This window comes from Pimephales promelas, chromosome 22, assembly GCF_988280905.1.
Source record: "Pimephales promelas chromosome 22, fPimPro1.hap1.1, whole genome shotgun sequence".
Taxonomy (NCBI): Eukaryota; Metazoa; Chordata; class Actinopteri; order Cypriniformes; family Leuciscidae; genus Pimephales; species Pimephales promelas.
Genome location: NC_142790.1, coordinates 7,684,775 through 7,702,738, shown reverse-complemented (window position 1 = coordinate 7,702,738; position 17,964 = coordinate 7,684,775). Strand labels below are relative to the sequence as shown.

Below are 17,964 nucleotides of genomic sequence, written 5' to 3'. Positions count from 1 at the left end.
TATTTTGCATGGTTTTGGAGGGATTTACAAACCTATGCACATAACTATAGAATCAATTCTTAAGGCGCATGTGAAAAGTTTAAAGTCTGTTTAGAGACATTCATATACATTTTTTACCTTACAGGTACTGTAAATCTGGTTCATAAACGCCAGAGTATAACTGGCCCCCGACTGAGTCTGGCTTTTCCCAAAGTTTTTTTTTTTTTTTTCTCCATTGGGTTACCTGATGGAGTTTTACAACACCATTAGTTCACTTGGAGTTTTTCGGTTCCTTGCCACTGTTGCCTTTGACTTGCTCAGTTGGGGATATTCAAATTAATTAACCAATCAGTAATACAGTGAAGTGATACCGTGATACTGTGAAGCTGCTTTGATGCAATCTACAACCCGAATTCCGGAAAAGTTGGGACGTTTTTTAAATTTGAATAAAATGAAAACTATACGACTTTCAAATCACATGAGCCAATATTTTATTCACAATAGAACATAGATAACATAACAAATGTTTAAACGGAGAAATTGTACACTTTTATCCACTAAATGAGCTCATTTCAAATTTGATGCCTGCTACAGGTCTCAAAATAGTTGGGACGGGGGCACGTTTACCATGGTGTAACATCTCCTCTTCTTTTCAAAACAGTATGAAGACGTCTGGGCATCGAGTTTATGAGTGTCTGGAGTTTTGGTGTTGGAATTTGGTCCCATTCTTGCCTTATATAGGTTTCCAGCTGCTGAAGTGTTCGTGGTCGCCTTTGGCGCATTTTTCGTTTAATGATGCGCCAAATATTCTCTATAGGTGAAAGATCTGGACTGCAGGCAGGCCAATTCAGAACCCGGACTCTTCTACGACGAAGCCATGCTGTTGTAATAGCTGCAGTATGTGGTTTTGCATTGTCCTGTTGAAAAACACAAGGCCTTCCCTGAAATAGACGTTGTCTGGAGGGGAGCATATGTTGCTCTAAAACCTTTATATAGCTTTCAGCATTCATAGTGCCTTCCAAAACATGCAAGCTGCCCATACCGTATGCACTTATGCACCCCCATACCATCAGAGATGCTGGCTTTTGAACTGAACGCTGATAACACGATGGAAGGTCTCCCTCTTCTTTTGTCCGGAGGACACGGCGTCCGTGATTTCCAACAAGAATGTCAAATTTGGACTCGTCTGAACACAGAATACTTTTCCACTTTGAAATAGTCCATTTTAAATGAGCCTTGGCCCACAGGACACGACGGCGCTTCTGGACCATGTTCACATATGGCTTCCTTTTTGCATGATAGAGCTTTAGTTGGCATCTGGAGATGGCACGGCGGATTGTGTTTACCGACAGTGGTTTCTGGAAGTATTCCTGGGCCCATTTAGTAATGTCATTCACACAATCATGCCGATGAGTGATGCAGTGTCGTCTGAGGGCCCGAAGACCACGGGCATCCAATAAAGGTCTTTGCCCTTGTCCCTTATGCACAGAGATTTCTCCAGTTTCTCTGAATCTTTTGATGATGTTGTGCACTGTAGATGATGAGATTTGCAGAGCTTTTGCAATTTGACGTTGAGGAACATTGTTTTTAAAGTGTTCCACAATCTTTTTACGCACTCTTTCACAGATTGGAGAGCCTCTGCCCATCTTTACTTCTGAGAGACTCTACCTCTCTAAGACATCCCTTTTATAGCTAATCATGTTACAGACCTGATATCAATTAACTTACTTAGTTGCTATAGATGTTCTCCCACCTGAATCCTTTCTAAATTTATTGCTTTTTCAACCATTTGTTGCCCCCGTCCCAACTATTTTGAGACCTGTAGCAGGCATCAAATTTGAAATGAGCTCATTTAGTGGATTAAAGTGTAAAATTTCTCAGTTTAAACATTTGTTATATTATCTATGTTCTATTGTGAATAAAATATTTGCTCATGTGATTTGAAAGTCGTATAGTTTTAATTTTATTCAAATTTAAAAAATGTCCCAACTTTTCCGGAATTCGGGTTGTATATTGTGAAAGCTCTACATAAATATACTTGACTTGACTGAATAATATAACAATGTGTTTCTGTCAATCAAACCAAAAAACAACAACAACAACAACAAAAAACCTCCTATGAAAGAGTTAAGACTTTTACATGTGGGAACATATGGGTCTCCTGAAAGGTGTATTATCTCTCTTCAGGCTCGTGTGCTGGCTGTGCTGGATTGGGAACTCTCCACTACTGGACAGCCAATAGCAGATTTGGCCTATTTCCTCATGCCACACTATTGGCCCAGCCACTACAAAGTCATCAGCACAATGGGCGGAGTTACTGGAGTCGAGGGTGGAGAATCTCTCTCTCTCTTAAAAAAAATATATTTTTGTACAGTTAAAGGGATAATTCATTATTTACTCACACTCCAATCCCATAAGGCTTTGATTCATTTGGTTTTACGATGCCTTTATAACCCCTTTAGGTCTTTTAAGTTTTGGTTACCAGGGTAGGGTTGCACCAGCCGTTCGTAAGTTCTTTCTTAAATTGTAACGTAAAGTCCACACTAGAGGCTTAGTAACTACTAGCTAGTTTGTAACTAACTCTTTACTTTATTCCGTTGCACCATTTGTTCGTAAAGTAGAACGTAGCTAGTAAGTCGTAAACTCTCCATAAAGTAATGTGTAGTCGCATAATATGACGTATAGCCTCGATGAACCAATAGCAGCCTTTAAATGTGTGAGCAGAAGTTGTGTGGAAATGCTGTGAATTTCAGTTTATCCTTCATTCTAACTTCTTTTGCCTCACGTTACTAAGGGTAAAAATAATTTTCCGTTTTATACGATACTTGATCATGAATAACATAAGTGTTTTTATATATGAATAACATTCATATACTGTATTTCATATAATGTATTATACAGAAACTGTATTTGTAATGAAATTAATAAGCATCAATTAATAAATATTGATACAAAAAACAATACATTATGTTAATTGATTATGACAGATATTTGACCTGCACAACATGTACCGATGCACACAGTGGCGCTGTTTAGGACGGGTTCGTGTTAAAGAGCTGCTAACAAAGTAATATTTTCACATAATGTTCTCTCTCTTAAAATGTAAGCAAGTGTAAATGTCAGCATTGTCATATATGTGTATAGAATTGAAGTCTGTCAGGTAAAAGAAGAGCTTATTGATGCAGTTCATCTATCTGATATTTTATTCCAACCTTTACTCCTGATCGGGGCTGCCGTAAATATTTAGTTGGAATGTAGAGTTACGTTTAAACTAAGTTTAATGGTGCAACGGAAAAATATTTAGTAGTGCGTAAGTTGTCAAAACTAGGCTAAGTTGTAACTTACGCACTGTTGGTGCAACTGGCCCCTGGACTTTCTCTGGAGGGGCAGAAACCTCTCAGGTTCCATTAAAATATTTTAATTTGTGTTTTAACTTACTTTGAGTAACTAAACCCTAAACCAACTTTTTTTAGTTAATGATCTGTAAGAATGGATCTTTATTAATACCAGTCATTGATTCGAGTAACTTTTTTGACATTTGTGTATAAAGTGTTTTATTTCTACAATATATGGTGTAAAAATGTCTTGGTGCTGCCCTCTTCAGGTTGAACGGTGGCTACTGCAGTTGAATTTTCCTATTGGATGTTCCGCACTTTGTGACGTACGCAGGTTTCAGCTCACCACGCTCTTGGTATGAGCTAAGCCCTTTGGCAGTATAAAAACCAGCTTGTTTGGCCAAAACCACTGTAGGGAGTCAGGAGTTGGAATTGCGAGCATTGAAAACGATCAGGATCTATTTCGTCCTCTCTATCTCTGCTGGGGTCTGCACACTTTTTGAGCATTTTTCAAATATTACCAGTGGGTGGAGTCAGGCTCTGACTAGGGGTTTATTTACCCTTTAAAGATGAACCAAAGTCTTATGGGTTTAGACCACCATGATGGTGAATAAATTATGTCAGAATTTCCATTTTTGGGTTAATTAAACTTTTAAAGCTACACTGTGTGATTTTTAGCGCCATCTAGCGGTTAAAAGGTATATGACCATCCAGTGAATATTAGCAGAGAATGTCTAACTGAAGAGAATTGGCTTTATGCACAGCTTCACTACTTCCTGAATTTCAGCCAGCTCTCCTTGTTTCCTGTCTGCCATTATTGGACACATTGATTAATTCAGGTGTGCTTGACCTCAGTAGTCATGGCAACAATAATCAGACACACCTGAATTAATCAATTTTGCCCAATAATGGCAGACAGGAAACAAGGAGCTGGCTGAAGTTCAGGAAGTAGTGCAGCTGTGCATATAGCCAATTGGCCTTATGCACAGCTGCACTACTTCCTGAACTTAAGCCAGCTCCTTGTTTCCTGTCTGCCATTATTGGTCAAATTGATTGATTCAGGTGTGCCTGACCTCAGTAGTCATGGCAACAATAATCAGATACACCTGAATTAATCATGTTTTGCCAATAATAGCAGACAGGAAACAAGGAGCTGGCTAATTTCAGGAAGTAGTGCAGCTGTGGATAAAGTCAATTGGCACTGGCTGGTTACTTCCGGGTTCTGGACTGGCTGCAGTAACGCGTCTCTGTCCATGCGGGGGCGCTCGCGGTCGAGTGCGGAATGAATTGGAGTCAATGGGGTTTCACCCCCAGAAATCCACTTTTCTCAGGATGTAATTTTTTTGTCAAGTAATTTGAAAGTTGCATTCAAAAGGGAGGGCTAAGAAAATACACTCAGCTGAAAATTGCATTTTTAAGTTCACTTATCTGTTCTAAAAATCCGTTCAAAAATGCGATGACGTCACACAATAGCAGAATGCTAGCGTGTTCCGGCCAACAACAGCCTAACCTGTAAGAAATCAAAAGGACATAAGTACTCATTCATTCAACTTTTGGCCTATAATCTATATTGAACTTGCGGAATCAACAATAAAATCTATTTTGATTTAACGACAAGCAGGTGAAAGAGACACATTTAGCCGTTTAGCCCCATAGACTCCCATTCATTCTGCACTCGCCCGCAATCACCTCCAGTGGAATTCTATTGGAACTGCAACCAAGGTGATGCACAATGGGGATAATAGGAAGTGCCAAGGCTCTCCGTTAGACGGGCGCTGATATTAGTTTCTGTTCCTTTCAATTCCGATATCGTTTTAACTCCTACGGTGGCCAATGTAGTCCAAGATTAACATGGCTTCCAGATCGACTTCGTCTCCTCGTCTATGATTGTTCCTTCAAGTGATGAGGTTATTTTAGAAAACTATTATAAGTTGCAGTAATTTAATTTGTCAGGTAACATAGGTTATGACATCTTTGTAAAATGAAAAATAGCTTTATGTTTTCATTATTTTTTTACCATTTCATGGCTAACATCAGTTATCAGGTTCCCAGACGAATGCAAGTTAGTAAAGTAACTTTTATCAGTGCCATCGTTATTCTGTATGTTGTACGACATCACTAGCGTAAGGCAAAGTTTACATTGTAAGCTATATCATTTTCATACTGAGGTGTAGGCTAGTCATAGTAAGGTGTCGTAGTGTGAAAAATATTTAGATCATACAATAATACGTCTTAAATGAATAAGATTACAGGACAGATGTGAAAGTGAAGGTGAAAGTCTCGCTTAGAAACAGCTAACTAATGCTGTGTTCCAGGCAACCTGTAACCCGTGTTTTTATAGGCTACCCTTGAAAGTGCACTGGAACGGCAGTCAAACCCTTGACTGTCCCGGATGGATTATAAGGCGCACCTTCAATGAATGACCTATTCAAACATTTGACTAGGTTTGCGGTATGCATCTACTAGATGTGCTAAAGGGAATGTAGCGAGTGCGCGGCGCCGGAGGTGAGGCGTTTATTTAGTAAGCGTGAGCGCGCTTATATGATTAGGCCTATACGCGCTTATATGATACTCATATTGACTCATATGAGTATTCAGTGTGCGGCGGGTCACTGACAGCAACAGCTGGCTGTTTTGAATGAGACAATCCGGTTACTGTGAATGGGGAGCGCTTTATGAACATCCTGTGACGCGCGAGCAGCACTGAGGACAGTGTGTCTGTTGAGTGAACGCTCATGAGCGGGAGACACATAACCTGAGGGAGGATAAGGTTGAACTGGCCGTGTGACAAACCGGGCATAAGATGGACACGAGCGCGAGTTCAATAACACGGAGCGTTATTAACAAATTGATTCATATATAATGCGCTCCAGATTATAAGGCGAACTGTCGTTTTTTGAGAAGATTAAAGGCTTTGAAATCGTATTTTCTGCACTATGAGGCGCATTTTAGTCTCAAGCAATCCCCCTCTTCACATTCAACACGGTGCAACGCGAAAGGCGAAGCTTGAATTAACGGGTATGTCCCTCTTTGGCTAATGTACTTTCAAGATGGAGGGGCAACATGGCGACCGACATTAGAACCCCTTACCTGTATGTATTTTCAGTGGCATATTATACACTCACGAGAATACTTTATTATTTAAACGAAGTAAATATACATTAATGAGCACATATATTTTTGAAAGAACTAAGTGTTTTTAGCTAAGAATACTAAAAAAGTTACACAGTGTAGCTTTAAGGAAACAGTATCCTTTTATGTTATTTTATCATTGCTCTCTATATTTTATGTTTTAATCGATCTGTTGCTTTTGAACAGGAATTCCCTCTTCAGATGACCTGATCTCCATTTACTGCTGTTGTCGAGGGATCCCAAACACTCTCCCCCAGCTAAACTTCTTTATTTCCATGGCCATTTTCAAAATGGCTGCAATTGCGCAGGTATTAAGTTCATGCAGGCCACGTCAAGCCATTGTTGTTAAAACAAAGTTAAAACTTTTGTGCCAATCAGGATGAGGCCGAGGGCTGTGAGAGAGCGGCGATTGATAATAAGCGGTGCACCGGTCTCTCTCGATCTACTCTGTCGTCGCTCTTCCTTCATGCTTCTGCTCCTCCATGAGAGATACAAGACTGATGCGTCGCGCAGGTGTCACTCATTATCAGGGGCGGAGTGGGACCAAAAAATCTACCGGGAAATTTCGTAGACCACCGGCCCTCGTCGCCGGCACGATTAGCCAATAGCATTTACAGTTTTACTGATTTAAAGGGAACTTTGTTGTACTAGTATGCTGGAGTAAAGTTCATAAATGGTCGTTCTTTCCCATAGTACTTTCTAAAAGTAGTTGGGTGGACTCTGTGCCTCTAGGGGGGTTCGGGGGCATGCTCCCCTGCAAGAAAATTTTTGACATTTTAAGGTTATAATGCATCAATCTCATGCTCTCTGAGAGATCGAAATTAAGACCCATGAACTGCTCGTTGAACAAAGAAAAAACATTAATTTGTACCAGGACAATAAAGAGGGCTCAAATATTTTTTTAGTTATGAGAGTCTCAGTTTGCATATACATTATCAATGGTGTTTTAGGATGCCAAACAATTATTATAATAATGTAATAATGATTTATAATTATTCCTATACTGTAAAATCCATTTATAGCCTATAAATGTGTAAATGAAAATGAGTATTTCAAAAGTATATTTTAACCTACATTACACTATAATATAGGAAAATTAAAATACTTTTGTCCTAATTTCTTCACTTGCAAGAAATAAACCCTTGAGCTTTTATTTAGGAGAAAACACCAGATGATCGCGAGAGCAAAGTAATCACGCAGAACAAACTGGATGCTATTCTAATGTCAGTTATTATAATGGCGCAACGCCATATGGTTTCAATTTTAGTTCGTTGGCAAAATATAACATAAAATATAAAATTAGGTTTTACATTTTACATCTTTACATATCTGTGTTGGGAAAAGGGAGAAGAGAGAGTTCGGCAAGGCGGATTCGAACTCGCGTTCAGCGCATCAAAAAGCTGCATTCAAACACTTCACGCCCTACGACCTACGCCACTGAGGCTGTTCTATGACGGGTGTCGTTTTACTGTAAAGACAGGCATTTAGTGCAAATATATGCTCCGTTATAAAAAATGTAAAAAAAATTGTTTTCTTCCCTTAGCTTGGGCCATGGCGAACTTCCAATAAATACATTTTATCAGACCGGGCCGGCCCTCGCGGCCTCGTAACACTACCGGCCCACCGGGAAAACTCCCGACTCTCCCGATTGCCACTCCGCTACTGCTCATTATTAATCACACTGTAAAAACGAATACGCTTTTTCTAATCAAGAAAATGGTGGCAACAGATTACAAGCAATATTATTAATTAAATTTAGCAAATTAGAATTGAGTAATAATTAATCAAATTAATTCCTTAAAAGTTAACCATTTAAAATGACTAAAACTTACAACAACAACAAACAAATAAAAAAAGTACATTTAAGTCACCATTATGGTGATCGATGTTTGTTTTAGGATTGTTTTAAAATTACGATTTTCTCCTTCCGTGATTCTGCTCATTAACATCAGGTGTCTTCAATGTTGGCAGTATAAAATAAGGAGTTCTTAATTAATCTTTGACATCTGTCTGCTATTCAGATATTTTTGTTAAATTTTTGGGTGTAAACTTTACTCATTTTAAATGGTTAACTTTTAAGGAATTAATTTGATTAATTATTACCCAATTCTAATTTGTTAAATTTAATTAATAATATTGCTTGTAATCTGTTGCCACAATTTTATTTATTAGATAAAGCGTATTCATTTTTACAGTGCATGCCGGCCTTGCGCCGCTCTCTCATGGCCCTCGGCCTCATCCTGCTCGCCACAGTCATATTTATCCAAGATTATTACATGATTAATGGACATTTAATATCATTCTGATTTGAAATATTCATTATTTGAGGGAAAAAGGAGAGTGTAGTACAATGAGAGACATGAAACGAGCAAAGCTACCGTACGGTGCAAAATTTTGGGATCAGGGAGATCTTTTTTCTTTAATAAAATTAATACTTTATTCAGCAATACAATTAATAAAAAAATTACATTGAAGACATTTATCATTATACAAAAAAAAAAAAAATCAGTTTCCAATGTATGCTGTTCTATTAATTTCTATTCATCTGAATCATGACAAAATGTATTGTGACATCCACAAGAATGTTAAGCAGCACAATTATTTTCAATATTGATAATTATAGGAAATATTTCTTGAGCATAAAATTGGCATATTAGAATGACTTCTGGATAATCACTTGACTCTAAAGACTGGAGTAATGGCTGCTTAAAACCTATGTTTTGCCAGCAGGAATAATTTGCATTTTAAAATATATTCAATATTTTATATTTTAAATTATAATACTATTTCCCAATATAAAAGATAAAGGAGTTATTCAAAAACATTAAAAATATCTTACCAACCCCAAACTTTTAAATGGTAGTAGTACATGAAGAAATCAGTTTCTTGGAAAAACGATGGCAATTATTCATGGCCATTAACCAACTACAGTATGTTTGACTACAATTGACCAATCAAGTTGTGGTAATTTGGCCTTTCCTGCTTGTCACAAAGTATTCCAGAACCATGTATTAAAATGAGAAAAACATATTTAATAAACATATTCTATGTATGTCAGACCACAAAAATCCACCTAGATCAGTATGTCAGTTGTATCCAGTGGTTGCGAATGACTGGTGAACCTTCTGTTTATTCTGTCTTATGAAACATGGCTATACACAGGGAAAATCACACAGGTACTAAACTTATTCAGGACCAATAATTATCTTTCTCTCCATTTTATGGAAGGGGATTTATGCAAGGCATTTGTTGGGCAATGCCAGTTCAATGAACGCAGCTGAGTTTGGAGAGAGCGTGGAGCCGCTAGCCGAGCTGGGTTTACAGATTGCCCTCAGGTACAAGCTCACAATCTCAACCCTTAATGCACATTAGAGGTATTACTTGCATGACAGATCATCTCTTAATGGTTGTTTTCAGTTTTATCAGTCCAAAAAGACTTTCTAAGGATATCTTTCATTATTTCACTTCGACAACCAGTTTTGTTTAAAAAGCATGCTGTGTTTTGGTTTTATTTTGTAGCTCATCTTTGAAGTTGTTTCGTAAACAGCAGAATGTGTAATTAAAGGTGTTTCCATGTAAGCAGGGTGTATAATTATCGCTTTTATTTTTATTCTCAGGCTATGTTGTTTGAAGTTTTGCTTGGATGCAATTATAAATACTTCTGGTATTTTATAAAGGATGTGTTTTTTGATTGCAGCCCCACATTATCCCTGCCGGTCTCTGATCAGCTATTCATGCAGTCACCCAAAGGCCAGGTTGTCCTTCAGCATGTGAAAGAGTTCATGAGAAAGCACATACTTCCTGCGCAAAAGGTCTGCACTGCCGTCAGCTGTGTGGAAAGATCCTCATGAGAGTACTGAAAGATGTGATGTCAAAACAGCTTTCATATTATCAGGAGATTGTCTGGTTATTTATGCAGATATAAAATGTAAAAAAGGTCTATTTTTAATTAAATTATAGTTAAAAAATGAATATAAATACAATAAAATGATAATGCATTTGATTATTAATAATAATAATGATCATTCATTTGTTTGTTTGTGTACAATTATATATTTTTTGTGTGTTAAATTACTATAAGGAAATAGCCTGGGTTTCCCCATGCTGCCTTGCCGCAGTGAGATTTTGATGCGTGGTCTGGCGTTAGCCAGGCTAATAAGGAGAATCTTATTTCCTCCTTTTATTTTCTCTTGTATAGGAAGTCAAGGAGTACTATGCCAAACACAAGGACACACCAGAGAGATGGCACACACCTCCAGTGTTAGAGGAGTTGAAGGTGATGATACATACAATCATTCGAATATTATATAGTACCGTCATATCACAACTTACACTCACCTTAAGAATTAGGAACACTTGTTTAATTTCTCATTAATGCAATTATCTAATCAACCAAATGTGATTTAAAGAGCACCTATTATGCAAAATTCGCTTTTACATGGTGTTTAAACATAAATGTGTGTTGGCAGTGTGTGCGCAAAACCATATTATTAAACCATATTAAACCATAAAACCATTGTTTTTTACAATCTCAATAAATCATAAGCACTGTCTCAGAACGAGCTGTTCTAAGATTCGGCGCAATGTGGCGTCCAGTATTCGGCAGTCCTGTGGGCGGAAATGCCTTGTTGATGCTAGACTTCAGAGGAGAATGGGCCGACTGATTCAAGCTGATAGAAGATCAACTTTGACTGAATTAACCCACTAGTGACAACCGAGGGATGTTGAACATGACAATGAGTTCACTGTACTAAAATGGCCCCCACAGTCACCAGATCTCAACCCAATTGAGCATCTTTGGGATGTGGTGGAACGCGAGCTTTGTGCCCTGGATGTGCATCCCACAAATCTCCATCAACTGCAAAATGCTATCCTTTCAATATGGGCCAACATTTCTAAAGAATGCTTTCAGCACCTTGTTGAGTCAATGGCACGTAGAATTAAGGCAGTTCTGAAGGGGGTCAAACACAGTATTATTATGGTGTTCCTAAAAATCCAATAGGTGATTATATACTGCTGTTTGGGGTCAGTAATATTTACATCAAATTGATCAGAAGTGACAACAAAAAGACTTGTACAAGAATCCATCATGGTTTCCACAAAAATGTTAAGCAGCACAACTGTTTATTCAACATTGATAATTAGAAATGTTTCTTAAACATAAAATCAGCATATTAGAAGGATTTCTGAAGGATCATGTGACAGTGAAGACTGGAGTAAATTATACCAACCCCAAACTTAATCATTAGTGCAGCTGCAAAGAATAATGTATCTAATTGAACTGGAGTGCGTAATATTTTTCTACGATGTATCCGTGTGAGCAGGCAAAGGCTCGAGCCGCAGGCTTGTGGAATTTGTTTCTTCCTGCAGAGAGTGGCCTCTCTCAGCTGGATTATGCTCATATAGCAGAAGAGACCGGACACTGCTTCTACGCCCCCGAAGTCTTCAACTGCCAAGCCCCAGGTGGGTGTGTGCCTCCGCATGGGTCAGAAATGTGTTTGTTTTTATGACGCTTTTTGATTTCGGCTTAAAGCTTACTTAAGTTACACTTCTTACTATAATATATATAAGTGTATTATTATATTATAGTAGAGAATAATAAAAGTAACATGACGTGTAAAAATCTGATTTATTTATTAGAGAAATGTCATATTTTAAGCATATCTACATCTACGTATATTTTGTTTTGTTTTTTTGTCGATAATGATATTTGTTTTTATATTTAGTGTATATTTCATGTCATAGCATTACATTTGGTGTGATTTGCAGACGTATTTTCTATTTAAAACTGACCGCTCAATAATACATGTGTCAGCAATTGACATAATTGTCAAGTATATTTATATAGCGCTTTTCACAATATAGATTGCATCAAAGCAGCTTCACAGTGTTAGTCAAAACATAATAACAATGTTTTTTTTTAGTAGAAAAACATCCACGTTTGGTAGAGCTTTTCAAGGGTATTATTGGTTAATTAATATGAATATCCCCAACTGAGCACGCCAAAGGCAACAGTGGCAAGGAACCGAAAATCTCCAAGTGACCTAATGGTGTCGTAAAACTCCATCAGGCGACCCAATGGAGAAAAAAAGAAATATTGGGAGAACCCGCCAATTCTCCTTTGGCGTTTATGAACTAGAGGCCGGATTTAGAGTAACTGTAAGGTAAAAATGTATATGAATGTCTCTAAACAGACTTTAAACACGAACCTGTGATAAACGCTGATGGCATTCACATGCGCATTAAGAATTGATTCTATAGTTATGTGCTTTTGAATATATACGTGCGCAGGTTTGCAATTCCCTACAAAACCATGCCTGAACAAACTACTTGTCTTCTCTATAAATTTGATACAGAATTTGTTTTATTTGATCACTTCGGGGTAGGTACACGAAACGGAATTCACAACGCTTTATCTGTAGAGTGGGAAAAGGATCCTCCATAGGGAGATGCTAATTGTATTTACACTACCGTTCAAAAATGTGGGGTTAGTAAGGTTTTAATTGTTTTTGAAAGACATTAGCCTGTTATGCTCATAAAGGCTTTTATTTGATTAAAATAAGTAAAAACAGTAATAATGTAACATATCATTACAATTTTTTAGTGTGTGTACTCTAGTCTTAAGAACTCATTAAAATATACTGATTTGGTCCTCAAGAAACTATTTTATTATTATCTATTTTGCTGCTTAATATTTTAATACAGGATTCAGGACTCTTTCTTGAATGGAAAGTTCAAAAGAACAGCATTTATTAGAAATAGAAATTAGAAATAACATTATACATGTTTTTCACTTGATCAATTTAATGTATCCTTGCTGAAAAAAAGGATTTATTTCTTATAAACACTCTTACTGACCTTAAATTTGGAAAAAAACAGTGTAAATTCTGAGTAACTTATGGTAGTATTGATACAGTAATTGTAAATTTTAACAGACACTGGGAATATGGAAGTGCTGCACCTGTTTGGCACTGAGGAACAGAAGCGACTCTGGCTGGAGCCCTTGCTGAGAGGAGACATACGGTCCTGCTTCTGTATGACAGGTGATGCGTAAAAAACAACATATTTTCAAAATTTACTGACTAACTGATCAGTTTTAAGGAAGCTTATAATAATTAAGATGGTTTCTGGTTCATCTGACTGACTGTACATTTTTTAAAATAATTGTTTTGGTTACACTTGATAATAACTGCATGCTATGGATATAGTTAAGAATTAGTAAATGATTTCAAAAGCTTACATTAATAAGCAGTTTATAGCTATAAATGCTTTATTCTTGATTTATAAGCATATCTATAATGTGTTTAAAAAATATTTTCCTACTTTATTAATGATCAGTTTATAATTTCCAAATTATGTATTACATTATTTACAAATCATTTATTTAGGAGTTGTCAGTGGTTCATAAGATCATCTAGAAAGTGTAAGTAAATGATTAATAAACTATTTAAACGTATAATTATAAATCCTTTTATTTAGACATAGTTGTAGTTACTCGGTGTGTAATAAATGCTTTATTAACATGTATTCCTACTGTAATTCATGATTAATTTAGGTAGTTATAACAGTTTTAGCAGTTGTCAGTGGTCTATTTTTGTGAGCTCTTCTCAAGTGAGGTCTATTAATTTGCCTCTCTGAGTTGGTAAAGTTGTGGTTGGTTTCAGGCAAAGTAAATCAGCGGAATTATGACTGTTGGAATGTTAAGAGAGATGACCAAGAGGCGTGTAAGTCTAGTGTATTGTTTTGGACAGAAGTGAACAGGTTGTCCTCGGAGATATAGTCTATTAGTAAGTTTTTTTTTCCAAAATGCAATATGTATGGTGTTCCTTAATTTTCAGTTCATGAGGATAGTTTTCTTGGGTTGTTTGCGCCACACGGACTAATTGACTGTTTGTGCTGTTTAAATTGATTATGGATATGTCACTCAATATGCAGAGGGAGGGATTTATTGGAATGTGATATCCAATAAGAACGGATAGTGATTCAGTGACATTTTCCCCAATTTTGTTTAATTGGGATGAAATGGTGTGAACCTATGTGTGTGGGTTATTTTGTGTGCAATGTTGACAGGTTTCTGAAGTAAATCCTGAAACTATTTCCATCCAGTTAGTGGTAGAAATGTCATGCTTCCCGGCCTCATTGTATTTTTAGTTTCTGTAGGGTCGTCAATTTAATACTTGGGGTCTGATTTTTTAGAAGAATTTGATAATGGTTGAGTCTAGAGATTTAAACCAGGTGAGGGTGGGTTGTGTTGGAATCATTGAGAAAAAAATAGTTTAATTCATGGGGTGGTGATGGTGCGCTGGATAAGACACATGCCTTTGGTGTGAGAGACCCGGGTTCGAATCCACTGTGAGACACCAATGTGTAAGTCACTTACCCCTAGTTGCTCCAGAGGTGTGCAACCTCTGACATATACAGTAGCAATTGTAAGTCGCTTTGGATAAAAGCGTCAGCTAAATGAATAAATGTAAATGTAGGGAGTGTTGTCTTTTTTAAAGGAGGAATAGTTCACTTAAAAAAAAAAAAAAAAAAAACTTTTGCTGATAATTTACTCACCCCCATGTCATCCAAGATATCCATGTTATTCTTTCTTCTGTCGAAAAGAAATTAAGGTTTTTGATGAAAACATTCTAGGATTTTTCTCCATATAATGCACTTTACTGGGCACCAAACGGTTCAAGGTCCAAAAGACAGTTTCAGGGCAAACTGTTCAAAAGGCTTTAAATGATTCCAGACGATGAATAAGGATCTTATCAAGTTAAACGATCAGTCATTTAAAAAAAAAAAAAAAGTTTAAGTTTTATAAGTTCGAACTAGTTCATCAAAATGAACGAATCTTTTTTTGGGTCATTTGGTTCATTCAACAAACGAAATGAACGAATTGACTCAGAAAGAAAGATTTGTTCATTTTGATGAACAAGTTCGAACAGCAGTCACACAGAACAGAGCAAGGCGAGCATTTGAGCTTATAAAACTTCAACTTTCTTATTTTTTTTTTAAAATGACCGGTCGTTTCGCTTGATAAGACCCTTATTCATCGTCTGGAATCGTTTAAAGCCCTTTCAACAGTTTGTAGTTTGCACTGAGACTGTCTTTTGGGCCTTGAACTGTTTGGTGCCCAATGAAGTGCATTATTTGGAGAAAAATCCTGGAATGTTTTCATCAAAAACCTTAAAGGGTTAGTTCGCCCAAAAATGAAAATTCTGTCAGTATTTACTCACCCTCATGTTGTTCCAACCCCGTAAGACCTTCGTTCATCTTCGGAACACAAATTAAGATATTTAAGATATTAAGGGCCAATCCCAATTCTACCCCTTACCCCTTTCCTTTCCCCTAGCCCTACCCCTTCGCCTTCCCCTTGACCCTTCAAACAGAGTGGCAATGCGTAGGGGTGAAAATATTCCCCTAAGAAATGGGACACCACTACGCCTCCGTTAAACGTCATTATAAGTCGTCGCTAGCGCCTACGTCACAGGATATGCGCCGATGTTTATCACAACTTCCAAGATCCCGTCGACAGCTGCAGTTATCTCTGTCGCGTGGGTTACAGCTATTTTCTTGCATCTTGTGAAGTTTGCAGGAAACAACGGAGATGACGAAAATATGTTGCGGGACTATCGTTAGCAAACTACAGTAATTTTAGCGATTTTTTTTACAAACGTTTCTGTGAAGAAACTGACCGTAAATATGAACACAATATTGAATGTAACATAAAGCAAATCATTATTTGTCGTTATAATACTTATTAAAGCCACAAATACTTAAATTTATGGGTCTCCTTTGTCGCTTGGGCAGCCAGCCTGGGTTAGCAGTGACACTTCTCATACCCCTTCGTTTGAAGTGTGCTCCCGAAAAATCTTCGTTTGAAGGGCTATCTGGCCCTTCACCCTAGCCCTCCCCCTCCAACCAAAAGAGAATTGGGACAGCCCTACCCCTTCACGTGGACGCGCAAAACGGAGGGGAAGGGGAAAGTGAAGGGGTAAGGGGTAGAATTGGGATTGGCCCTAAGATCACTCCTGTATACTAGTCCATAGGCTTCTTGAGGGAATGACTTGCTGGCCTCGAAAAGTCATCAAAGGACATCGTTAAAATAGTCCATGTGACTACATAGGCTCAATCTTAAGTTTATCAAATGACGAGAACACTTTTTGTGCGCAAAAACAACAAAAATAACGACTTTATTTCAACTATTCGTTTATTTCTCCCTCTGCCTCGAGTCAGGTTACTAGTTTAATAGTGTAAGCTTCTGTTATTGTACGTCACACGCATCACACACATGACCAGCGTCGGCCAATAGTGAGTCTACGTGTGACGTAGCTCTACACAATCACACTACGTTAACTGACTACAGGCCCATAGAGAAGGAAGTGAATAGGTGAAATAAAGTCGTTATTTTTGTTTGTTTTTGCGCACAAAAAGTATTCTCGTCATTTGATAAAGTTAAAATTGAGCCACTGTAGTCACTTGGACTATTTTAACGATGTCTTTGATGACTTTTCGATGCCAGCAAGTGTCATTCCCTCAAGAAGCCTATGGACTAGTATGCAGGAGCGATCTTAATATCTTAAATATCTTAATTTGTGTTCCGAAGATGAACGAAGGTCTTACGGGGTTGGAACAACATGAGGGTGAGTAAATACTGACAGAATTTTCATTTTTGGGTGAACAAACCCTTTAATTTATTTTTCGACTGAAGAAAGAAAGACATGGACATCTTGAATGACATGGGGGTGAGTAAATTATCAGCAAAAGTTTTTTTTTAAAAGTAAACTACTCCTCTAATGACTGATATTTTGTCCAAAATGGATAATGATACATTTATCCAGCGTTGACGACATCTCTTGTTTTGAGGAATGGAGTAAAGTTAAAGGGTTAGTTCACCCAAAAATGAAAATTAAGTCATTAATTACTCACCCCCATGCTGTACCAACACCGTAAGACCTTCGTTCATCTTCGGAACACAAATGAAGATATTTTTGATTAAATTTGAGAGCTGTATAACTACCACATAGGCTCCTAGTTGAGCCACTGTAGTCACATGGAATATTTAAACATTTTCTTCATTGACTTTCTGGGCCGTCAAGTGTCATTCCCTTAGGAGCCTATGTGGTAGTTATACAGCTCTCAAATTTAATCAAAAATATCTTCATTTGTGTTCCGAAGATGAACGAAGGTCTTACGGGGTTGGTACAGCATGGGGATGAGTAATTAATGACTTAATTTTCATTTTTGGGTGAACTAACCCTTTAAGAAAAAACAGCTCTGACAGGCTCCAGGCATGAACACCAATGCCTAAGTATGTAATGTGATTGGTGCGGAGGAATAGGTGGTTTATTTTGATGTCGCATCCAAGCACTGTAATGAAAGAATAGGAGATTTACTCCAGTTAAATGAGTATTCAGAAATATAAGGTAATGAATGGGGATACAGTATGGTGCTTTTCCATTACCAGTACCAGCTCCACTCGACTCGCCTCGACTCGGCTCGGTTTTCGCTCCGTTTTCCATTGCTATTG

At 37.5% G+C, this 17,964-nt stretch overlaps 1 protein-coding gene across 1 annotated transcript in view; it reads left to right on the top strand.

Annotated features, from left to right (window-relative positions):
• acad11 (acyl-CoA dehydrogenase family, member 11) overlaps positions 1 to 17,964 on the top strand; it is a 103,742-nt gene that overhangs the window by 9,850 nt on the left and 75,928 nt on the right. Inside the window, exons 6-12 of the mRNA XM_039666429.2 lie at positions 2,167 to 2,308; positions 6,633 to 6,754; positions 9,675 to 9,781; positions 10,144 to 10,258; positions 10,645 to 10,722; positions 11,771 to 11,909; positions 13,382 to 13,489. Coding sequence (XP_039522363.1) covers positions 2,167 to 2,308; positions 6,633 to 6,754; positions 9,675 to 9,781; positions 10,144 to 10,258; positions 10,645 to 10,722; positions 11,771 to 11,909; positions 13,382 to 13,489 — 811 coding nt within the window. The remainder of the gene's footprint in view (positions 1 to 2,166; positions 2,309 to 6,632; positions 6,755 to 9,674; positions 9,782 to 10,143; positions 10,259 to 10,644; positions 10,723 to 11,770; positions 11,910 to 13,381; positions 13,490 to 17,964) is intronic.